Below are 26,625 nucleotides of genomic sequence, written 5' to 3' on the forward strand. Positions count from 1 at the left end.
AAACTGCTTATTGCATAAAATTTGTTACTTCGGGATTTCACCCTTCTACCCAGAAACTATTTTTAAATTATTTGTTATAAATGTTCTATATATTGTTCACACAAAGAATTTATGTCAATTGAGTTAATGGTTTGCGAGATATCATCATTTTAGTGAATAAGGTGCAAATAGTAAAACTCTGTAGTTGACCGGACTTTTAAAATACTTTTCACCTATTTCGATTCGTGTTTTGAAGCTGAAATGTTTATGATAAATACTAATTGCACTCATAAAGATCCTTGAGGTGGTGTCGTATTAAAATATAATTTTTTTAATTTATTAAAAATGTTAGAGTATGAGCTGCGTAATAGTAACATTTGAGAAAGTCAACTCCACGAGACCACTTTGACCGTCCATTACGACCAAGGGTTGATAATTATTTTGAGTCGGCCGAATAACGAAAATTATAAATTATTATAGTTATTAGTAAAATAATTATTGATGAGATTAAGAATACTGATTAAGATTATTATAGTTGTTGATTAGAAAATCCAAAACGAGTGAAAGTCGGAGAACGTATCTTGGACTCCGGGCAAGTTTACAAACCCTATTTTTCTAAGAACTTTTGTGTTGTAATTATTTCAAATAACTGTCATATATGCATGAGATTTGTTTTAATATTTGTACATGACGAGATAGATTGTTTTATTCAATTATGGATAAATTTTGGTATAAGTATTATACCGATATTAAATGATAACGCTAGTAAGTAGCGGGTTATGTATATTTAGATCGATAGTCGGCCGAGATAAGTTGATTAAAACCCGGAAGTATTCCAAGGGTGATTATATTTAAGAATGTTAATGGTAGTAAGTAGCGTGATATTATATTTTAGACTGAGATTCGGTTAGTATAATTTATTAAAAACTCGAAAGTATTCGTGAGACGTTTGGGAATTATTATTTACCTATTTTAGTGAAAAAAGTGGATATTCTAAAGGACTCGATGTCCCTCTATGATTTATCAAATACCCAAATTTTTATCAAACGGTTTCCAAAAACTTTATTTACTTGATTTGAATATTATTTAATCAATAAATATATAACCTCAAATATTCATTTAAAAATAGAAATTATTCCAAGGATTATTTATTAAATATTATTTAATTTCTAAATATTCATTGAGGGTTTTGTATTGTTCAAAAATAATAAACTCTATTTTAAAATATTTCTGACTTTCAAAAAATTATTTAAGTACTTTCAAATATTCTAAAAGTATTATTTCAACTTGTTTTAATTATTTTGACGATAAATTCAAAAGAAACTCCCCCTTAATTATTTATTTGTTGACAACGGCTAACTCACATTATCATAATACTTCCTCCAAAAATTTCCGGAAGTATGTATATATATCGGTATGTACCTACCAATAAGCATTATGCTTGGGGAACAAAATAAGTTCCAGATATATGATAGGATTCTTTAAGGAAAATGAGGGGTAGACTCGAGTACTTCGTGTACTGGGGGAGACTACTAATTATTACCGCATAAGAATGTACCATAAATACCGATAGACATGTGAAGCATGCGTTCCTGAGGGGGGATGGACGCATAATGTGTACCTGAGGGGGACGAATAAATAAAAAGGCCCGAATGCGGGCAAGGTGATAAACGATAATAAAGGGAATCATTTTTCTACTAGTAGAGAAGAATAATGATAACATTCGGCTATACGACTGATCATCGTATAGTAGGGGCTCCGGTGAATGTCTTATTCTTCCATTTTGGAAATTATTATGCAATACTGTAACGAAAGCCAAGGCGCTTAGTTACAGTTAGTATTAGCAATATATATTGACGTAAATAAATTCCAAGGTGAATTAAAATGAGAAGGTGTAAAACACCAAGAAAGTTATTCTCCTAAGTATATAATATTATACGAGAAAATACAATTATATTTAACAGTCATTCTTCAAACTGTTTTATGTATTATGGCTGAGTATTATTGCTCACTCTTACTTTCTTTTATATGTCACAACACAACAGATAACTAGTATGCCGGTGAAGGACTTAGTCATCTGCGACCATGGGGAAGAGCCCTTACAGCTTTTCCTCAGGAAGGCTAGAGCATTGAGATAGGTTTCAGATAATTGTAGGATTATCGTAACTTCATGTAGAAGTTACGAATAATAGTTTGAGATCTTGTAAAGTATCTTTGAGTTGTAATAAAAGAAGTTATATTTTGAACATCGTTTCTAAGACTATAACTTGTGTGTGTGAGATATTGGGGATCTGTAACGTGAATTGTTGAATATTAAAGTAATACAGGTTTCAGATTTTTGGATGATTGCGTGACGACTCAGATTCATAACCTCGGATTCGGGGGCATTACATTGTGTCTGTCAACTTTTTACCTTTGTATGCGTGTTCATGCGTTTACGATACTCTTACTGATTTAAAAGCTACAAAAATATAGTTTGCAATTTCACTAAAGATGTGCACTATTTTATATTTTAATCTAACTTGATTATTTTTATCGTAAAGGTGTATAATTTTTATGATGGAAATTGTCATACAACCCATGTATTCTTTCCCACAACTATGTTTACCTCCAAAAATAATTGAGATTGCACAAAGAGTTGGCAAAATGCCTGATGTTTACTACAACCTCAAGTTGGAAGAGGCCACTGACATGTCCGTCGTCCCAAGTTTAGGGTTTTTGACAAAAGAATATGTGATAAATAATCCTCGTTAGACTTCATAAGAAAATGAAAAATAAAAATCCCCTACCCACCCCTTAAAAAGCACCCCTTCCAAATGATATTGAATCTAAGTCAAATTTTATCCTTGTAAAAGATTGTTTTTAAATTGAAAAACTCTGTATTTCATTATACTTACATTTTAATATGAATATTTTATTGAATGCCAAAATTCAGAAAAAGAAAAATTTATCAGATATCATATATTTTATTTAACAAAATATTGTGCAAGACATGCCATAATATAACAAGATATAGTTAAATTGTCAATCCTAAGAACCAGTTGACTTGTAATAGGTTGTGTAATCAATAAATGTATTCTTTGAGTCTGTAAAAATGATTAGAAGACTAGACTGAAATATTTTTCTATAAACAACCATCAAGCTAAGGAATAAAGTGTTGGAAGAAGAACAAGCCTTATCATGCCTCAGAATGAAGATACATAGCTTGAAGAAGAATATTGTTATGAATTGAAAAAATTTCTAAGTCAGATGTCGAGAAGTCATAAATCAAGAAATATCGAGAACTGTTCAAGCCTGTAGAGAAGTCATGTCGAGAACTGTTCACGCCTATAAGGAAATCATATCGAGATGTAAGCTACAGAGAAGTCTCTACAAGCTACAGAGATCTCTATCGTGAACTCATACCGCGATGTAGATATATCGATAAGTCTTTTTATATCGCGATGTGGAAATATCGACAAGTCTTGTTATATCGTAAGGTGAAGATATCGACAAGTCTTTTTATACAACGGTGTGCAGATATCGACAAGGCCTTTGTACATAGAAGATCTTGATAATAGTTTTATTTACAGAATGCATCTATCATGAAGATTCCAAATTACTATCCAACAAACCATTTTATCATTAAAATGGAATGTCTACAAATACATCTTGAAGAGTGCAAAGATTAAGGGTCAAGATGAACTGGACAAATGAGTGCAACAGCTCTGGAAGATTGTATGCCAGATTTGTAGCGCTTAGAAAAAGAACTTTAAAAATTGTGTTAGTCTATTTTAGTGTTATTCCTGTAAATTGTACATGTTATTCTATAAAGTATAACACAGATCCTTTGTCTAGCACTAACAAAACAATATAGAACTTTTTGTATTTTCTCAAGTAGAAGCTAAGTTCTTAACATTCAAGAACTTAAATAGCACAACCCAGTTGATTTTAAATAAGATCAAGTGAGTTTTGATAATTATTTTGATTGCCTGCCAGATTTGTAGCGCTTAGAAAAAGATCTTTAAAAATTGTGTTAGTCTATTTTAGTGCTATTTCTGTAAACTGTACATGTTATTCTATAAAGTATAACACAAATCCTTTGTCTAGCAGTAACAAAACAATATAGAATTCTTTGTATTTTCTCAAGTAGAAGCTAACTTCTTAATATTCAATAACTGAAATAGCACAACACAGTTGATTTTGAATAAGATCAAGTGAGTTTTGATAATTATTTTAATTATCTTTTATAGTTGATTATTATCACTACAAAGATAATTAAACTATTAAATTCAAAAAAGCCCAAAATACTTAACTTGATTTATTAAAAATAACTTGAAAAAGTTTTTGAGAAAAAACAAGAAACATACATTCATCTCCTCTATGTGTGCATTTCATACCTAACATGTGGTATCAGAGGAAAATATGAAAATAAACAGATTAGATCTTAGAAGTATGAATGCACAGAAAGCTTAGCAGTATCAAGATACCTATGTTTTACAAAAGGAACTACACACTGTGGAAGAAAATGTGATGTTGTTCATCAAGATGGCTCATCCACTGTACCCTGAGATTTTAAGGCATGGACCTTTTATTTCTATGGTGAGGATACCTAAAATAACTTAAGATGATGTTGTTGTTCCCACTCAGTATGTTCCAAAACATCCAGCTATGTACACTGAGCCAGAGAAGAGAAGGTCTCACTAGACAGTGGCTTACAACTCATCTTGATTGAGTCTCTTCATAATGTTATGTACAACAACATCATTAACTATGAGATAGCCAAACAAATATGGAAAAAGATAGAGGTTTATGTGAAGGTACTGAAGAGGTGAGATCAAACCAAAGACAAATCCCGGTCTTACATTATGAGGGTGTTATGGCTAAACCAAAGGAAGGCATTACTGAAGTGTTTAAGAGATTCAATAAGCTGATAAATGACTTGTAGTTACATGGAAAATTTTATGATAATGATGAGATGAACTTGAAGTTTTTACTCACTCTTCCTGGATTACTTAGAACAGATAATTTCTGCAATAAAGGAAGGAAGGGACCTAGGCAGAATGACATTGGAGGTTTTGTATGGGATTTAGAAAACCTATGAACTTGAGATGTTACAGAAATAGTCATTGAAGCTAAACCAAGGACATGTACTTTATGTATCACATGTCGTGATCGAAAATGACCTAAAGATGATTGAAAATAAAATTGAATCTCAAATTTAAGTTGTACAACCTATCGAGGAAAAATGCCAGGAACCTCAAAAACAAGTTATTTTGAAAGTACAACATGGAGAATTTTACACACTTGATGAGTTGGATGAAATGGATCATCCATGACCTACCTGGCAAGAAAATTTTCTAACATAAAATTTAATACTCCGAATTATAAATCCAATTAATTATCAATTATCTAATTAATCACTAAAAAAATTGTTATACCGAATAACGACGATTTCTATTTTTTATAATAAGATGTACATACACAAATGTTTGTATGTTTTTATTACACCTGACAATACTAGTATACGACACGTGAACACAGTACGAAACGACATGAATAATTAGTGTTTGGGTTCAAAAATTTGGTACACGAACACGAAAGTACACGAACACGAAAAAACACAAATATGATTAATGTCGGGTTTGGGTTTCCGATACAGGTACACGACACAGAACGAAAGTACACATGATGAATATATAAATAAAATTTTAAAAATATACAATATACATATTTATACTAAATACCAAATGTGAATTTTACCTATTCTAAATAACATTTATATAATTGTAAATACTAAAATATATTTTATTGTTCTTTGACTATGTGAGTGAGCACTTCGACATTTAATTATCTATTGCATTTTTTAACAGTTAATTTTTTTCGTATATAATCCGTATTCTTTAGTGTACTGAAGCGGATAAACACGAATATATTAGTTCAGGGTTAGTGTTACCAAATTGGTACACAGATGCAAATCTAGGTCGGATTCGAGTTTAAAATCTGGTACACGACCACACGAAAGTACATAAAACGTTTGTACACGATACGGAACGTTGACGGGACTAATTTATACTCCCTCCGTCCCGGCCAATTTTTTACGTTTGGTTTGGGCACGGAGGCTAAGAAATATGTATAAAGTAGTGAAAAAGAGAAAGAAAAGTGAGTGAAGTGGTGGGACCCATTGATTTTTAATATATAAAAGGGAGATAGTGGAGTAAAAGTAGTGTGAAAAGGGAGAAAAAGTGGGAAAGTGGTGGGACCATTAACTATTTTGGATAAGTTTTGAAATGTAAAGAATTGGATGGGACATCCGTAAAGAAATGATTGGGAAGGAGTGAGTATACACGAACGTCAACATTTTGAAAAAGAGCTATTTGGTTCCATCACCCCTTTCCCCTTTTCCTCCCAATTTACTTTCTTTCATTCTACGCCTTCAAAAAAACATCTTCATCCTCTCTCTCTCTCTCTCATCATTCATCTCCTCAACATCATCTCCACCTTCAATTCACACCCACCAAACCAACACCCACGTACCAAATCCTCCAAATTTCACTTTTCTCAGCTCAAGAACCCAAAAACATGTCTGGGTTTCGCGAGAATTTCCTCAAATCATCGTTTTTTAACCGATCTTTAACCATCAATTCGTCTTCAAATGAGTATTCCAAGAACCCTAGTAGTAATTCATCGTTTGATCGAAGTGGATCATTCAGAAATCCCTATAATTCTTTCGAAGCAGTGAAGGGGAAGGTTTTAGGGATTCGAAATTTATTCGAGTCGAAAAAATCGAAAGCTTCGGAGACTGAGTCCCCGAATACTAGCCAGAAATCAGGGGGAATTGATTCTAGGGTTTCGTTTAAGGATGAATTTTCGAATAGTTTACCTAATGATAAGGTTGTTGTTTATTTTACGAGTTTACGAGGAATTAGAAGGACTTATGAGGATTGTTATGCTGTGAGATTGATTTTACGGGGTTATCGGGTTGATGTCGATGAACGGGACATTTCTATGGATTCCGCTTATAAGAAAGAATTAGAGAAAATTATGGGCGGAAAGGATGTGAGTTTGCCTCAAGTTTTTATAAAGGGGAAGCACATTGGTGGTGCGGATATTATTAAGCAATTGAATGAGACGGGGGAATTGAGGGTTCGTGTTAAGGGTTTATCGACTAGGGAACCAGGGTTTGTTTGTTATTCGTGTGGGGATGTTAGGTTTATTCCGTGTGTAAATTGTGATGGGAGTCGGAAGGTTTTTGATGAGGATGAGGATATGATGAAGAGGTGTAAGGAATGTAATGAGAACGGGTTGATTCGTTGCCCGACTTGTTGTTCTTAAGTGTTGTGTTGGGGGTTAGGTTTATTGATTATAGTTGTTCAGAAGGTTTCTTGGAAAGAGATTGAGGGTGGAGCTTACGGTTTGATCTTAACTCTTGGTTGTAAAGGTGTGTGTGGTTTGTTGATTATGAATGTTTCATTCGCTATAAGATTGCCTAATGCAACTAGGATACAAGCTTATTGTGTATATTGTGCTTGTAAATTCGTGATTTTCTAGCATGCAATGTTATAGACTTATAGTAGTATGCTATTTTGGGTATGGAAATCCTACATCCTGCTTGTGGTTGCATCTGCAATTACGTTCAATAAAAAGGTTCAAGGTTTATGAGCCTTTTGAAATGTGACTGGATTGTGTTATGAAGTGTATTATCATTTGGAATGTGTATAGGAATGTTTCTATACTTTGGGATTGAAATGATACTACTGCATCATTTCTTTAGCCTTTAGTTATTTGCATTTCATTGTACATGTTGCTTGATTATATATGTTGTGGTATTTTAAATATGCACAGAGCCACGGACTTAGAATCTCTACCTTCCCGAAGCTATTTTGTAGGCTACAAAGTTAGGGATATAGTTGTGATGCAATATGCACACATCCACAGACTTAATGTTTCGACAGCAAGAGTCGAGAAGGGATCCAGTAGATCACATATTCACATTGCTAGGGATATTGTTGAGATGAAAATAATGTTAGTGCCCGTTTGGTAACTTGGATTTCATTTGAAATTAAATAACATGTTTGGATAAGTAAAAGAATTTGAATTTGGATTTCATTTGAAATTCAAGACATTCAAATTTTAGTGCAAATATGAGAATTTGAAATGACAACTCAAATATGTCATTTGAAATCCATCATTTCAATGGTTGTTTCCAAACAAGGCATAATATCATTGGAGATGTTGAAAATTTGACATATGTAGATGCATGTCGTGTTCTTATTCGGGGTTCTTATTCGGGTAAACTATATTCAGAACAGGGGCTGATATAACTATTTGGAGTTGTAGCAATCTTTTTGAAGAATTATAATAGAGTTATAGACTTAATTTGCTAAAATTTCTTGTACAATCGTAATAGAGTTACCTATATGTCTGACATAGATGCTTAGGCTATAAGCGAACAAGTAATGCGGTGAGGCCTCCGATACTTGAGAGTCCTAAAACTTTCCGATGTATGGAAGTATCCGAAACTGATTTTGACAAAGATCCTCTGAATTTCAGGGCAGCTCGGCTTCAAGGAGATTAAAATTATACTTGAATCAAGCTCAGATTATGTAATAAATCATATTTTGAAAACAAACACCCCTGTTTGGTACACTGACAAAAACAAAGTATATAAAGGCTAGGAAGGGAGCTTTAGGGTGTGAAATAAGGCTCTCAACATAACTATATACTTGAAGATCTTTAACATAAAAGTCTAACACATAGCAAATTTGTCATCCTTGTGAGTTGTATAGCACTATTGTGTCATCAATACTCATCATAATATCACCTTTGGTTAATAGCCGCTCGGAAAAGTGTCTTAATTCCCTTGGTCTTGTCTCATAAGAGATGGCACCATCGGTACAATAGCCGGTTGGAAAAGTGTAGATTGGGGGTCTTAATCCACTTGGTCTGGTCTCATTAGACATGGTAAACGATTTATCCAAGGCTTTTCCAGACCACTTTCCTTGATATCCAGAAATCAGCATGAGTATCATATATATAAACTATGGGAGTATTGTTAACAATGTCAAATCTTCACATACAAATCTCTAGTTGTTCCTTGTAAGTTGATCTCGGCATGTATTCAATTTAGATGTTAGAGGATTTATAACAATTTATTAATTTTGAATGATCATTATTGATTTTGGCTGATTTTAAATATATGGAATTGTTGAATAAACCTTGTAGAGTCTTTCTGATTTGACTAGTGATTTCTACAAATTCATCAAAATATCTTTAATTTTGTTAAAATTTTCTGAAAATATAAAATACATCAACAAGTCCATCAAAATCAACAATTTTATAAAATACAAAAAAAACATAGTTTCTGAATGCAGGTCAAGATTACAAAATGTAGTTTAAGTATATTACCAAATGACCCTCTTAATTTTCTGTGCAAACACTTAGACACTTAATCATCTTCTAGGTTTTTATTAATCATCTTCTAGATTTTTGTGCATAGGGATGACTTGAAATGTATACATGTATATATTATAATATTTTAACCGTTAATTTATTTAACTTGTATTTACAGTACAACTAATAATACATTGAACTTATATTTTACACATAATACATTTAACCTGATATAATTTTCATTTTGACTTATATTTACAATACACTTATTAAACTTATATTTTACACATGATATAAATTTCATATTAACTTATATCCACAATGCACTTAATAATATAATAAACTTATATCTTACACATTATACAATTAATCCTATAAATATGTGACTAACTCTTACTTTTTTATGTATATCTCTCTTTAAAATATCTTAGTATAATCCACTCATTTTCAATCCATCTGACCGCTACTAAGAAGAGAGCTAATCAGACCTTCATCATCATCTTCAATCCATCATTTAACTGCGAGCAAGTTTCATCAAGGTGACTTAAAGATTTTGTCCATTTTATTCCAAGTCTTGTCCATTTTTTTAATACACAAAAATTTCATATTTTTTTGCTCTTTTGATGATATTATTATTTTATTATTGAGAAATTTATATAATATGTGTTAAATTAATAAATAACTTTATCTTTATGTCCATTTTTAATCATTAATTGTTAATATGTGTTCTAGTTAATTTTTAACTAACTTATGCTCTTTTGATGGTAATATCTTTTTCTTGGAAAATTTGTATAGTATTGCTAAAATTAATAGATAACTTTATATTTATATCCTTTGCTAGTCACTGATTATAAATATATATTGTAGTTAAATTTTTAGCTAATTTATGCCCTTTTGATGGTACTCTTTTTTCTTGAAAAATTTGTATAATATGTGCTAAATTAATATATAACTTTAATTTTATGTCATTTTTTGGTCACTAGTTATAAATATGTGTTGTAGTTAATCTTTAACTAATTTAAAATATATATATACAAATATATATATATATATATGAATACTAAATAGCTACTAATACATGCATGTAATGTAAGATTTTTCACACTATGTTTTATCTTTTTTCAACTAATTTATAATAAGTGTAGTGTTTTCACACCATTTGTTTTATCTTTTTTTTAAAAAAAAATTAAATTTTAGTTTTCATTTTTTGTGATCTATGCAATCTTCATTAAATATAAAATAATTTTTCAAAATGCATATATGTTTTGGCACCATTTTTTTTGCCAGAGTAGAATTAAGATACAACATTAAATTAATAAATTTATATATATATATTGTAAATTAATTAAATTATGTAATGTATTCAGTCTTGATTAATAAATTTAATTACTAATTAATAACATAATAAACTAAAAAGGTATATAATATATATATTGGTCAGCTTACAAATAAATCTAAAATATCTATTATTTTAATGAGTAAAGTAAATATTAGGTTTGAATACAACACAGAGGGGGTGAATGTGTTTTGGCTTAAATGTTTACTTTTTGGTTTTGCTCTGAGTTTAGCAGTTGATTGTTATCAATGATTTTGTGGAGATGTTAAACATAAATAACAATGTAAATATGTAGAACAAAGATCTTCAAAACTCACTTAATTTTATATTAAAAATCAAGCAGTGTTTTGCTACAAAATCTCTAAGTTCTTGTTTTAGAACTTAGCTTCTTTCTTGAGAGAGAATACTAAATTTTCTATCTTTTGTTATTCTAACTGACTAAGGACCAGTGTTAACTTTATAACTCAGTTAACTGCTGGTTTACACAAAGGATAATAAACATGCTATTAGCTTTACTAAACTGTCACTTGTCATTTCTATTTATAGAAAATCAAATCTTCCATTTCTGGCTTAGCATATCTTAAGCATCCCGTGATTACTTTAATCTCCTCTGTCAGTTAATCTTTGTCGTTGATCTTGCACATCTCTCAAGCTGCTTTTTGTAGACTTGTCAATCCAATTGTGTGAATTATTTGTTGATTTACAACCTTGGATATTGAACTGTTCTGCAATAATAAACATTTGATATTAAACTTATCGAGAAGTCAAAGATGACTTATCGAGAACTCTGATAAATACCCGGTTTGTCCGAAAATGGACTAAAAATAATTCTAATTTATTTGAATTGAATCAAATTAAAATCAGAATAAATTTTCCAAAAGTATTTGTCTAAAATAATTCATTGAATTAAATTATTTTAGTTCTGAGTTATTAATAAGTCTCAAAATATCCTTGTCGAGAACTCTGTGAATTAACACTATTAGAGAACTCTACATGGTCTTATCGATAAGTCATAATAGAGCTTATCGAGAAGTCATTCGAGAAGTCTGTAAATAGACTTATCGAGGACTCACTCGAGAACTCTAAAATGATTTGTCGATAAGTTATTTTGACTTATCGAGAACTCAGTTCTCTATACCTTTCAGTACTGTTATTCTGCCTTGTGTTAATTTTACACATTAAAGATGTAAATTAACAACTAAGCAGTTTACTTAGAATTTGAAATATTCTAAGTTAATTTTTGAGTTTTTAAAGAAAAATAAATATACAGAGATTCTGAAATATTTATAATTCATATTTCAGTTAATTTCCAATTAAATCAAACTAGGTTGATTTATTAGAAATTAATATGCTGCAAAACATTAGCTGAGTTCTTGCCTTAGGATGAAGAATTGAGCATTCCAATTTCACTCACAAGTCTAGTGAAGGTTGCTTCATCCAAAGGTTTAGTAAAAATGTCAGCTAATTGTTTCTCTGTTGGAACAAAAATGAGCTCAATAGTACCATTTGCAGCATGTTCCCTAATGAAATGGTACCTAACATCAATGTGTTTTGTTCTAGAATGATTAACTGGATTAGCTACTATAGATATGGCACTAGTATTGTCACACATAATAGGAATTTTGTGTAACACTAGACCATAGTCCATTAGCTGATTTCTAATCCAAAGCACCTGAGCACAACAACTTCCAGCAGCTATATATTCAGCCTCAACAATGGAAGTTGACACAGATTGCTGTTTCTTACTATACCAGGACACAAGTCTTTGACCAAGAAATTGACAGCTTCCGCTGATACTTTTCCTATCAACCCTGCATCCAGCAAAATCTGCATCTGTGTATCCAATAGCTTCAAAACTAGTTCCCTTAGGATACCATAATCCCAAGTTTGGAGTTCCCTTTAAGTATTTGAAAATCCTTTTGACAGCCATCAAATGTGATTCCTTTGGATTGGCTTGAAATCTGGCACATAGACAAGTAGCAAACATGATGTCTGGTCTACTAGCAGTCAAATACAGCAATGATCCAATCATCCCTCTATAGCTTGAAATATCCACACTCTTGCCTTTCTTTTCTTCATCCAACTTGGTTACAGTAGACATTGGTGTAGATGCTGGTGAGCTATTCACCATAATAAATTTCTTCAATAAGTCATTCACATATTTGGTTTGGCTGATGAAAATACCATCACTTCTTTGACTAACTTGAAGGCCAAGGAAGTAACTCAATTCTCCCATCATGCTCATTTCATACTCACTATGCATTAGCTTAGAGAATCTTTGATAAAGCTTTTCATTAGTAGATCCAAAGATGATATCATCCACATAGATTTGAACTAGGATCATATCTTCACAATGCTTCTTGTAGAAGAGAGTCTTATCAATTGTACCTCTGGTAAAACCATGTATGAGTAGAAATTCTGACAGTGTGTCATATTAGGCTTTTGGTGCCTGTTTCAATCCATATAGAGCCTTAAGTAATTTGTAAACAAAGTTAGGAAATTCTGGATCTTCAAAGCCAGGTGGTTGTTGCACATAAACTTCTTCTTCCAGTTCACCATTGAGAAAAGCACTCCTGACATCCATTTGATACACCTTAAAATTTGAGTGTGCAGCAAATGCCAGAAAAATTCTTATTGCTTCTAGTCTTGCAACAGGAGCAAAAGTCTCATCATAGTCAATTCCTTCTTCTTGTGAGTAGCCTTTAGCAACCAGCCTTGCTTTGTTTCTGGTAACAATTCAATTTTCATCCATTTTGTTCCTGTACACCCACTTAGTTCCAATTATGCTTCTGTTCTTTGGTGTAGGGACTAATTTCCAAACTTTATTTCTCTCAAACTGATCCAGCTCCTCCTGCATGGCACATATCCAGTCAGGATCCAATAGGGCTTCTTCAGTTTTCTTGGGCTCTACTTGAGATAGAAAACATGCATGTAGGCATTCATTAGCAGTTGCACTTCTAGTTCTCACACCAGCTGAGGGATCACTTTCTGGTGTGTGTATGTTGACTAGTGCCTTCATCATTTTCTTCAGTATTACCATGACTGTCATTTCCATTCTCTCCTTGCCCCCCTGAGTTTGTGCCATCAAATTCAGGTGTCTGAAGAGAGCTTTCATTTCCATGATTTTGTTCAGAGGTTTCTTCATTTGTCACTTGTTGTGTCACAACTTCATCTTCCTCATCAGAATCACTATCAATGGTTAGATTTTCAAATGCAAGGGCTTCAGCATCATTTACATCAAGGCATTTTAAACCTGGACACTTGTCATCATCAAAAGTCACATCTGTGCTTTCCATAATTTTCTTTTGATCAATCACATAAACTTTGTAGGCTGTTCTTTCCAATGAATATCCCAGAAAAATTGCTTCAAAAGCTTTAGAGTCAAATTTTCCCACATATTCAGAGTTGTCTTTTAGAATATAACACTTGCTTCCAAACACATGTAGATATTTCACTGTAGGATTTCTGTTAGACATGATTGAGTAAGGTGATTTTCCATGAGCATTGTTGATGAGATATCTATTTTGAGTGTAACATGCAGTATTAACAGCCTCTTCCCAAAAACTAGTTGGCAACTGAGCATCTTGTAGCAAAGTTCTAGTAGCTTCAATTAATGTTCTATTTTTCCTCTCAACTACTCCATTCTGTTGAGGTGTTCTAGCTGCTGAAAATTCTTGAACAATGCCTTTGCTTTTGCAGAATTCACTTAATGTTAAGTTTCTGAATTTTATTCCATTATCACTCCTCAATCTTTTCACACTAACTTTTCCTTCAGCTTGCTTCTCAATTTTCTTGATGTGCTCAATTATAATATTTGGAGTTTCATCTTTAGAGTACATGAACTCAACCCAAGTGTATCTTGAAAAATCATCAACCATGACAAGGGCATATTTGTTCCTTGAAATGGACAAGACATTTACTGGTCCAAACAAGTCCATGTGAATAAGTTGCAGAGGTGCACTTATAGAATTCACAGATTTTAACTTGTGACTTGTTCTTTTCATTTTTCCTTTCTGACAAGCTTCACAAACTTCCAGTTGAGCAAATTCCAGATTGGGCATATCTCTCACAAGCTCCTTCTTGACTAGGGTGTTGATTGCTTTGAAATTCAAGTGAAATAGCTTTTTATGCCACAGTTTGCTTTGCTCTTCTGATGTCTTGGTGTAGAAACAACACACTCCTTCCTTATTTGTTGAGTCTAAGTCTGCAACAAACAAGCTTCCCTTTCTTACTCCTTTAAGAGCAATTTCACCAGTCTTTTTGCTAATAAAAGCACAATCTTCTTTGTTGAAAACAACTTGAAAACCTCTGTCTGCAAATTGACTAACACTTAGAAGATTTACTTCTAATCCAGCAACTAGTGCTACATCTTTAATGACAATATTTCCAGTAACAATCTTGCCATATCCCATTGTGAATCCTTTGTTGTTGTCTCCAAAGGTCACCAAAGGGACAACCATCTACTCAAATTGTGATAGCAGGGCCTTATCACCTGTAATATGCCTGGAACATCCACTATCAATGATCCATATGACCTTCTTTCCTTTGCCCTGCACACAATGAGGATTAATTATTTTTAGCTACCCAAGCTGTGTTGGGCACTTTCTTCTTGTTAACTGATTTTACAGAAGTAGAATGAGAATTTTGAGATAAAATGGAATTCATAGACTGTTGAGCATTTTCCCTTTCAGATACATAACCAATTTTTGATTCTATGAGATCAATTCTCAATTTGTGGCAACTCTTCATCACTTTCATGTTGCAGGGAATGCAGTCAAACTTGTCACATAATGAATAGGGATCATTAGCCTTGGCTTCTTTGTACTTGCAGACTCCTTCAGGTGGATTGCTAACAGTCTTTTTACAAAGATGAGTTAGGTGATTTATTGATACACAATTCTCACACCTCTTTCTAGGAGCACCTGCAACATAAGCAAAATTATTGCTTTTGTTTATCCCAATCTTTCCATTTCTATTCTTCTTTTTCTTGTTGACCTGTTCAGCTTTAATCTCCTTCACAGGCTCCTTAGTTTCTTGATTGGCTTTTGGTGTTTCAACAGAGATGGAAGACTGAGTTGTCTCATCATTTTTCTTTTCATTGTCCTCATCAGCTATCTCCTGTTTGATGATCAACTCTTCTTCACTGAAGCTCACTTCACATGCCTTGAACAAATGTGATTCAACTTTCTTCAAAATAATTGGAACATCTCCAGTTTCAGTTGATTTTCCTTTGTTACTGACAGACTTCTTATTGTTGTTCAAACCCCCATAGTCAAGACCAATGGCAATGTTTGCACAAGGCTTGTTCTTTTCATGATATTGGCCAATCAACTCAGAAGCATTTTTGAAGGATTTCAGCTTCACTTCATTCTTCTCTAGCCTTTCTCTCAACACTGCTTCAATTTCACTTGCACACTTTAATTTATTCTTTAAGTATGCAATTTCTTGTTTAGCAGCATCAAGCTCAACCAGCAATAATTCAACCTCTTGTTTTTCACTCTCAAGTTTTTCATTGATCTTCTTCAATCTGCTAACTTCCTCATTTGTAGCAACCATGCTTGTATGAATGTGGAACATTTCTGTGCTCATCTTTTTAACAGTTTCCTTATATTGACTCACATTTAAATCAATTGTGGTAAGAGTTGGTACCTGTGATTTAGATGATGAAGAATCTCCTTGCTCCAAGGCCATGAATGCATAGTTTCCAACTTCTTCATCTTCATCATTATCTGAATCATCCCAGCTCTTGCCCTCAGTAATATAAGCTTTCCCTTGTTGCTTCTTTAGAAGAGCATCATACTTTGCTTCCAATTAAAGATAGGCTTTATCTTTCTTTGCCTTCTTGGGTTTCCTACATTCTATAGCAAAATGGCCCAACTCATCACAGTTAAAACACCTTATTTTTTATCTATCAACAGATCCAGTTTTGTAGCCAGTTTTGCTATCAGGAGTGTACTTCCCTTTTCCTTTCCAGCTGCTGTCTTTGTTGAAGGACTGTCCTTTGCTCTTGAAAAATCTTGGTTTCTTTACTCTAATATTAGAGAATTTTCTAGCCAAGTAAGCCATTGATTTGTCTAGCTCATCAAGCTCATCAAGAGTGTAGAACTCATCTTCTTCATCCAATTCCAGCATGACTTGCTCTTCAGTGTCATTGACTCTTTTCTCACTTGTAGAAATTGCTGGAGTTGGGGATCTTTGCTCATCATTAGAAGTCTGGCCATCATTCACAATCAGTGCACTTGAGCCATCCATTACATATCCTTGACCAGCCCTTAATGACTTATTTTGAATCATTTCAAGTTCATAAGTTTTCAAAACCCCATAGAACACTTCCAGTGTGATTCTACTCAGATCCCTTCCTTCTCTAATTGCAGATATTTTCTGTTCCAAGTGATCAGGGAGAGTAAGCAAGAACTTCAAATTCACTTCTTCGACATCATAAAATTTATCATGAAGCTGCAAGTCATTTATCAGCTTATTAAACCTTTCAAACACATCAGTAATACCCTCCTTTGTTTTAGCCATAAAACCCTCATACTGAGAAATCAATATCCTTTTTTGATTTGACCTAACCTCCTCAGTTCCTTCACAAAGTATTTCAATCTTTTCCCAGATCTGTTTAGCAGTGTCACAGTTGACAATGTTATTATACATTATATTGTCAAGTGACTCAATTAGTATCAGTTGCAAAGCACTGTCTAGGGAAACTTTCTCTCTTTCAGGTTCAGTATACTCAGAAGGATCCTTGGGATCATAATGAGCTGGAATACTGGAATAACCATATCTCCATCTGTGGTTTCCTCAACTCTAACTACAGGAGTGAAGGGCCCATTCTTGAGGATACCAATGTAAAGATGATTGGTCATTCTTATAAATAGCAACATTTTCTTTTTCCATAAAGTGTAATTGGCATTATCAAAGGGAGGAATCTTGATACTACTGATTTTCTGTGTATTCATTTTTCCAAGATCTCATCTGTTTACTTTCAGATTTTGCTCTGATACCACTTGTTAGGTATGAATACAACATAGAGGGGGGGTGAATGTGTTTTGGCTTAAATGTTTACTTTTTGGTTTTGCTCTGAGTTTAGCGGTTGATTGTTATCAATGATTTTGTGGAGTAGATGTTAAACATAAATAACAATGTAAATATGTAGAACAAAGATCTTCAAAACTCACTTAATTTTATATTAAAAATCAAGCAGTGTTTTGCTACAAAATCTCTAAGTTCTTGTTTTAGAACTTAGCTTCTTTCTTGAGAGAGAATACTAGATTTTCTATCTTTTGTTGTTCTAACTGACTAAGGACCAGTGTTAACTTTATAACTCAGTTAACTGCTGGTTTACACAAAGGATAATAAACATGCTATTAGCTTTACTAAACTATCACTTGTCATTTCTATTTATAGAAAAGCAAATCTTCCATTTCTGGCTTAGCATATCTTTAGCATCTCGTGATTACTTTAATCTCCTCTGTCAGTTAATCTTTGTCATTGATCTTGCACATCTCTCAAGCTGCTTTTTGTAGACTTGTCAATCCAGCTGTGTGAATTGTTTGTTGATTTGCAACCTTGGATATTGAACTGTTCTGCAATTCTGTACTTAGAGAAATTTCTTCACTTCGAGATCTCCAATTAAGCAGTAGAGAACTCGACATCTCGATAGGCATGTTGGCTTATCGATATCTCTGAAACTTCATTGTTGACTTGACTTATCGACAACTCTGAGTTCTCTAGTGAATTTTGGTGTATCGATAACTCAGAGTTCTCTAATGGACTTTGGCTTATCGATAACTCAGAGTTCTCCAATGAATGTACACTTGTCGATATATCTGAGTTCTCGAATGGGTATCTAACTTGTCGATATCTCCAATAGCATTTCCTGAGTTCTCGATAGACAATTCCTGAGTTCTCGATAGACAATTCCTGAGTTCTCGATAGGTCTTTCTGAGTTCTCGAATGACTTCTCTATAACACTAATTCTGTGACTTGTAGAGATCTTGACTTAGAATATTTTTCACCAAACAGAATTATTCAACTCCAAACTTCTTCATAATTCTTCTGAGGCATGACCTTCTTGATCTTCTTCCAGATAGAATTCTTAGGTTTGACACTGTTTAGAGAAAAATGTTCCAGTCTGCTCCATTTACATTTTACAGACATTAAGTGTTACAAGTATGAATTACAGATTAAGGTTACAATACAACTAAACTTAGGGTTGTCAGTATGATTTAGTCTTGTTATGATACAGGCATGTCTTGCACAACAGTAAACATAGTTGAAAAATTGGTAAAAGTGAGTAGTGAAAATACATGGCCTAACTTGATATTGACATATTCATCTTAGTGTACATTAGACATCTTAGATAAAATTATATGTAAGCTAGACTATCATTTATGTATTAGCTTGCAATTAATCTATATATTATACTGATATTATTTTTTTGTCTCACATAAATAATAATTTCACATGAAACAATATTTTCTAGTTATTACATTAATTCTTTGGATTGTTGGTCTTTTTTCACAGGAAAAAATTTTGATTCTAAAAATATTTTCTAGTTATTGCATTAACTCTTTGGATTGTTGGACTTTTAAATATTACCAGATTTATTGGATTATTTAAAATCCAAATTGAATACACCAGATTTTATTGAATTTTTTAAAATTTAAATTGAATAACCCATATTTTAAAAGACTTTTTTTACAATCTCTATCGAATACCATCAAATTTTAAAAGATTTTTTAGAATCAAAATTGAATATCTTATAATTTTCAAAATTCAAAAAAAATCTTTAAAATCCCAATTGAATATACTATGCTTCAATTTTATATCAAAAGAAATACCGATTCTGCGGTGAATTTGAGCAACAAGCCAGTAGATAGCTTTAGGTGTGGACTTGGCATTCAACGGATATACCATTTCAAAAGGAAAATCTCCGATCATTGTCCAGGAATCAGAAATCGAGCTATACATGGCGACCTCGTATTTATCATAACCAAACAATGCAAGTAGTTTAAAAGTCATCAGTAAGTTTGTTGTACCAAGACCATACAGCCCAAGAAGGTCCATTTTGTAATATAAAGTCCAACAAGGCCCATTTTGTAAAATAAAGTTCAAGAAGACCCATTTTATAAGATAAAATCCATTTAGGACTTGATATAAATATAATATAATAACCTAATTTAAAGAAGTTGGCAAAATTAAGATTAAGAAATTATCTCCTAAAATAATGGTATTAATAATATTGTAGGCTTATCAAAGTTGATCACAACAGAACCCATAACAAACATATAACTTTCTAGTATATAAGCTTGGGCAGTGTCCTTGATTTTGTAATGGATGGATTCCACAAAACCACGTAACTTTCTTTGCCATCTGTTAAACAAACCAAGCCATTGCAAGAACCCGCAAAAAGACTACGACTTAATTTACCCTCAATGCTCTAAATGAAGTCATATGTATCCCATACACAAACTCAACATTCTAATCTCTGGACCAAATTTTCGAGTACTACTATTGATGTCATAAATTCAGTTTAAGTTATTAAGTGTTATTTATGCATAACATACAGGTCGTCTAACAATCTTAAAGCACAGATTAAACACATAACAAAATCAGAGCTCATATAATCTTGGAGTTAGTCTTCTTGTTGTCTTTGTGCTCCTTCCCAATCTGTACCATTCCCTCAATACATACCAAACTTTCTACGTAGGAGTAGGATTCATTCCATGAAGGATCCAACTCCTCAATATCTCCGTCACGAAGCACAAGATTAGCCTTAGGGTTGTAAAATAAGGAACTGTGCTGGAAGCATGATTGTAATTCCCTGTCCATGTCTCAAGTACAATCTCACCAGTGCTAAAGCACTGAGGAATCCGCAGTAGTCCTTCAGACGCAAGAGGTCCAATACTATACATCTTTGTCCATTTAGCAGTGCTCTCAATACGGAACACCTCTAATAATAAAATTACATCATCTTGAATCCTCATGGGGACAGAAAGGAACAATGAGCCCTCCCCATTCACCAAGATGTACCCAATAACCCCGGTTAACAGAGTAAATATGAACAAAAGACCATTTAAAACCCCCAAGAGAGCGACAAATGCATATAATCTTATAGTCATTAGTCGTTGCATTATACCCAAATCCAAAAGACGAAGACATTGCCATGAATACCTCAACAGCAACGGCTTTACAAACACATTTACATTTTACCAATGGCTTTACAGCAGTCCTGAGGAGTATTTCAAGAACAAGATCTGCTGGAAGTTTGGGTTTTCTATTTCTTACCAGTTTTTTAGTTCAGGTTGAGTACTTGGGGTTTAGGGCTTTTTCTGGGTTCAACGACTAAATTTTGTTACACTGTGTAAAGGTCCGATTATTGAAGTTTATTTTGAGTTTTCTTGGCAGTTTTCATCCCTTTAACAATTTACACATCAAATTAATTAGGGTTTGAATTTCATTTTCTCTCTCTTTAATAATTTCAATGGTGCTTAAAAACAAGAATATATTTGGGATGCATTGTGACCTGATTTTTCGAACCAACACATTTGTTGAAAAGATAGGGGTTGCAAGCTGTGCTTAACTCTTATATGTGAGGATCCTTTTATACAAGAATCCATTAAAGCACAAGGCTGATGATCAGTATTCAATTTTAGATAATTACCGTGTTGAATATAAACAATATTTGTAAATAAGAGAGTAATTCATAATCCAGAACATACTCGAAGCTCATCAGAGCACGAGGCAATAATTTCTATAAAGCTTTCTACTCAACTCCAAACTGGTTCATGTCTAAATCAATTTTTATACCCAATATATTAATAAACGAAGCACGCATTCAGGCAATTTAAGTTCAGTCATGCCCAGGACATTATGAATTTATAATGAAATACAGTAAAGAAAACGAATTCTTTAAGGAAAACGAATCCTACATGACTAGACACCTAAAATTGAAAGATTAATTAATATACATGATACAGATGATGATTTTACAACACAATGCATGAGCACAGAAATGAAAAAGCATGATAAGAGAGCAGTGGGCATGACCTCATTGCTCCTGATGCTCTACATCAAACCAGAAAAAGATGGAGGTTTGTGAATAAATAACACGAACTCGCTGCAATGCCAGGCTTCCACTTGTCAAGACAGCCTTCGCACCCCCTTCTATTCGAGTTTGAGAAACAGACACGCCATCACCACAACATTTCAACAATGATGGAGCAACCTTTGGACAATTAGATGTGCTTATAATCGCATATGAAAGATAGTCTAAAGGGTCCGACTCGCACTGGAGAAAGCAACAATCAATTATCAGCTTTCCGCTTCGATGAAGCAAGCAGCAACCTAACTCTGCTTTCACAGTCAAGTTGGCTAGTTTGCACGTAGACAGGAACTCCAATGCACTGGTCGAAGACAACAATTTAAGATTAATTAACAGAAAGAACACCCAGTATGTATCTTGAAAAAAAAAATCTTAGCAATGCAATTGGTACAAGTCTGTTGAAGCTTTAGTAACTTTTAGCTACCGGCGGATAAGACAGGTAAAACAATTTATTCAACTAATAAAGGGGCTAAGGTATTGTTTTTATCTTTGCTTTTAAGGGCATTTAGAAAAATTATCGCTGGGCCAAAAAGACTTCAGGCAACCATACATTCAGACGTGGCACCTAGATATATTAAAAAAATCGCAAAACAAAAGAAATGAGAAAAGAAAAGTTATTTCATACCTCTCTGAACCACGAGAACATATCAGAGTCGTATCATCTGGGACATCACCTCCGCCAATCTGAAAAGATGTCCAAACAGAAAGGGAAACGATAGTACTATATCTACAAATCATTGTATTTAAGCACCCCCACAATCAAACTCGAATGTACGAATATCTTGCTGAAGAAGCCAAGGGTACAGGATAACAGGAAGATGTGAAATTTCATGTTCCGACCATACTTTATAAAGTTAAAAACAGTCGATAAGGAAACCAAAAAGTTCCTTTGCTCTACAAAATGATCAAGTTAAAAAGAAATGTGTTACTAGGAGGTGCAACTTCAGTAATTTAGAGAACAGCTCCAAAGAAATGCACATTGATTAATTTAGAAAGAAATGTGTTACTAGGAGGTGTAAGGCCACATAAAATCTACGGCCCCAACCCTGTAGTAGGGTTGAGTAAAATGTCAAACAGAACCGAGACCGGTTAAAACCAAACCATTTAAAACCAAGAAACCGAACTGTTTTAAATAGTTATGTTCCGGTAGGTTCCAAGCGAACCAAAAAAACCGAACGAACCGATTTCATATAAGATCATATTTAAGTGTAAAATTTAAATATGTAGGTTTGTAGAAGCTGTGGCAATAAACAGAACCACAAGTCTCGTACTAGCCTTTAATGAGATTGTACATACAAGTAATTAAGTAAGGCAATAAGCTTTGTTGAGGTTACTAAATGATTCACTGGTCCAGTCTAAATGTCTCATAGTCATTGTATATGAAATATTACTGTATGAGAAAAGAACGAAGTTGGGCAATTAATTTCATAATTATTTTGAAAAACCAATGGATCTCATTATTATAAGAGTAAATTCTGCTTCAGCAAGTTCTTTTAAAATTTTAGTCATAAAATTTTATAATTTTTATATTAAGCAATTTTCTAACCGAAATTAAACAATCCAAGATTTAACTTTTAGCGCGGTTGCGGTTTCCAATTTCAAAAACCAAAAGTACGCAGTTCCGGTTTCGGTTTATCCCAAAACCGAGCCAAACCAACCTGTAATTCTCGCCTACTACGAAGTACTACCCTGTCAGTTACAAATATAGATCTTCCGGCCAAAAAGGAAACTGCAGCTTTAACTCAACATATCACAAGGATAAGAAAATTAAACAAGTTACATGAAACACGCAAAAAGGTGCAGCACAGTGCACTGCACTTTACTAAGTCGAGCAACACAAAGGAAAGTACATGTACTTTTTGGCTCTTTTATGGAAGATAACCAAGGACATACCAGACAAAGTGGCTTCTTAATCTGAATATTTGAAGCAATATGGCTCCCTCCTGCCCCAATCAAAATTGTGTCTCCAGGCCTGCATGCAAATGTCTTAATTAGTTCGATTTGAACATAGGGATTCATGAGGTCTGTCAATACAAGATCACTACCTTGCAGCAGAGACAGCCGCTTCAACAGTAGGGAAAACACCAGGCTGAGATAAATCTTTGACCGTCCTATCTACTCGCAACCATAGACGAGGGTGACATGCCAGAAAATTCCATCTGTGGCAAACGAGGGCGGTGTTATACCGATCTGCAAACTCAACAGCCATTCATAACAGGACCACATAAAGTAGCATCTAATATCTACATTTTAGTCTAGCATTTGTAACTAATATACTGAAATAAAGCATCAATACAGCTACCATCTTGTCCACATCCAATCTAATATTCAGATAGTCAGATTAAAGAAAAATCATCATAATGCACATGCTCACATACATAAATACAAATTTAAAACCGAAAAAATCAATTCAGAGATTTTTAAACAGCACAACTGAATAACCATCCAGGAGCTTTGCAAAAGGCATTCAGCAATGATCTCCAGCAATTAACAGCCTACAAGATCTTTTACTTTCAAGTTTCAATTTCAGAAATAAACACAGGCGAAGGACATGTAATTTATAACAATAATAAGAATGTCACACTCAGGACCTTTACTTAATATTTTATACCATGAACATCAAAAATGAATCAAACTTTCAATGATATACGTAGATGTTGAAAGTGTGCAGCATAGAAATTCTTTGTACCAAAAAAGTAGGTTTAAAATTACATGCACCTTGCAGAGATATAAAATATACAAACAGGGTTGAATTTCCAAACCAAGAAAGTAATAAAAATCTAATCACCTAGCAGTTCAATGCAATTAAAAAAGGTATAGACCTTTAAGGAGAATTTTACTAATAAAAAAGGACTTCCTCACATATTTGCAGTACTTCTGGCTTAAAAGAAAATCCAAATCAATCACACAGAAAAACCAAAAACATCTTATCTTTTAGATTAATAAAATTTCAAGTTATAAAACTCTAATCTTTCGACTGTTGTGCTTCAGATTACAGTTTAGAGTATAAATCAGATCTAGTAACACAATCAATATAATTAACTCCATTAACAACTAATTAACCTATAAAAACTGATGGCCATATACAAACAAATATGGATCCTTAAATAACCGATTAGGAATTTCAAGTACAAAAACATCACACCTACTACAAAAATCGATTCTTTTCAATTAAACACCGAAATTTCAAAAGGGATTCCCGAAATTCTCAACTAACAACACTTAGTTCTCCTAAGAATCGATTCACAAGTTACTCAATTAACAACACTGAATCAACCTCAAAATCAAAGTCCAAATACAATTTTATTAAATGAAATTTTATAAACACTAACAACCAATGTCCAAACTTTTTCACACGAATCACTAAAATATCAAAAGGGTTCACAAAATGACTCAATTAACAACACCAAATTAACCTATAAAAACTGATGACCAAATAAGAAAATAAATTCTTAAGTTACCAATTAGGTATTTTAAGTACAAAATCATCACACCTAATACAAAATTCGATGCTTACGACGAATCACTGAAATATCAAACCCGGTTCACGAAAGTACTCAACTAACAACACTTAATTGTCCTAAAAATTGATAGGTAGGCAAAATTCCATTCTTTTCCCCATTAATCAACGAAACATCAAAAAGGGTTCACAAATTACTCAATTAACAACACTAAATTAACCTCAAAATCTATGTCCAAATAGAATTTTTATAAACAAAACAACTATATTTTCACATGAATCACTAAAATATCAAAAAGGGTACAAAAAATTAGTCAATTAAATTGAGCTAAAACAATTAAAAGGGTAAATAGGGAAAAAATGTACCTGGAATTGGAAGCAAGAAACTAAAGATATGCATAAGACAACCATCATCAAGTTTATTTATATATGAATTATCAGACCATGTTTTTGATAAACGCCTTGATTTTTTTCTCGTCTCCATTGATTTGATTTGATGTTTTTTTCTTGCAGGGAAGGCTTTGAATTTTGTACAAGGGCTTGTGCCCGAATGGGTTGGGTTTAGTTTTGGGTTAAAACTACAACCATATGTCATTTGACTCATTTAACGGTTTTGTTTTAACATATAAACTATTTGATAAAATCTTTTATATTAATTTTTTTTTTTAGAAAAAAGGCCTCAAATGTCACTTTTTTAATTCAAATGGCCTTCAATGTCACTTTATGAATAATTGACCTCAAATGTCACTTAAAAGCGAAGTTCCGGGTGAAGTTTTTGTTCTTAATTAAAAATGGAATTGCGTGTTCCGTTTTGATTTTTTTTTCAAAAAAAAGAATGAAAACGCAACTTCAATTTGTGTTTATGGGGCAAAACGCAATCTCAGGATGAGTTTTTCATATTAACTCATTTTGGATCTGCGTTTTGGGTTTTTTTTCGCATCCTGAGAAAAACTCGATTAGAAACTGCGTTTTTACGAAAAATTCGGTTTGAAACACCATTTTTATATCCATAAACTTAAGACGAGACTGCGTTTTTTGCCGAAACAATTTCTGAAATTGCGTTTTCCTTTTATTCAAAAAAAAATTTAAAAAAAATGTTATAGAAAAACTCAACACAAGACTGCGTTTTTCGTCTATTTTGAAAAATTTAATCCGAAACCCCGTTTTCAAGTGACATTAGGGGCCAATAATTCAAAAAGTGACATTGAGGGCCATTTGACCCCAAATAGTGACATTTGGGGCCAACACCCTTTTTTTAATAGTTATAAAAATCGGCCGATTTTTAAAATTTTTGCTTAAAACTTGATCAATATTTTTGTTTAATTTTCGATAAATTATCGATAAATAATCTGATTTTTCAAAAATCGCTTG

At 33.0% G+C, this 26,625-nt stretch overlaps 2 protein-coding genes across 2 annotated transcripts; one reads left to right on the forward strand and one right to left on the reverse strand.

Annotated features, from left to right (window-relative positions):
* Window positions 1-6,340: 6,340 nt before the first annotated feature.
* Window positions 6,341-7,796, forward strand: LOC141661002 (uncharacterized protein At5g39865). Its single transcript, XM_074467984.1, has one exon. It carries the CDS (start codon window positions 6,541-6,543, stop codon window positions 7,291-7,293), a length of 753 nt encoding a protein of 250 aa, XP_074324085.1. The 5' UTR covers window positions 6,341-6,540; the 3' UTR covers window positions 7,294-7,796.
* A 13,675-nt stretch (window positions 7,797-21,471) lies between these two features.
* On the reverse strand, window positions 21,472-25,846 carry LOC141661008 (F-box protein SKIP5). The gene is made up of 5 exons (XM_074467991.1): window positions 25,621-25,846; window positions 23,840-23,984; window positions 23,688-23,766; window positions 22,420-22,478; window positions 21,472-22,095 (listed from the first exon to the last, which is right to left on the reverse strand). Exons 1-5 carry the CDS (start codon window positions 25,736-25,738, stop codon window positions 21,741-21,743), a joined length of 756 nt encoding a protein of 251 aa, XP_074324092.1. The 5' UTR covers window positions 25,739-25,846; the 3' UTR covers window positions 21,472-21,740.
* Window positions 25,847-26,625: the final 779 nt, after the last annotated feature.

This window comes from Apium graveolens, chromosome 1, assembly GCF_009905375.1.
Source record: "Apium graveolens cultivar Ventura chromosome 1, ASM990537v1, whole genome shotgun sequence".
In the NCBI taxonomy this organism is placed as follows: Eukaryota; Viridiplantae; Streptophyta; class Magnoliopsida; order Apiales; family Apiaceae; genus Apium; species Apium graveolens.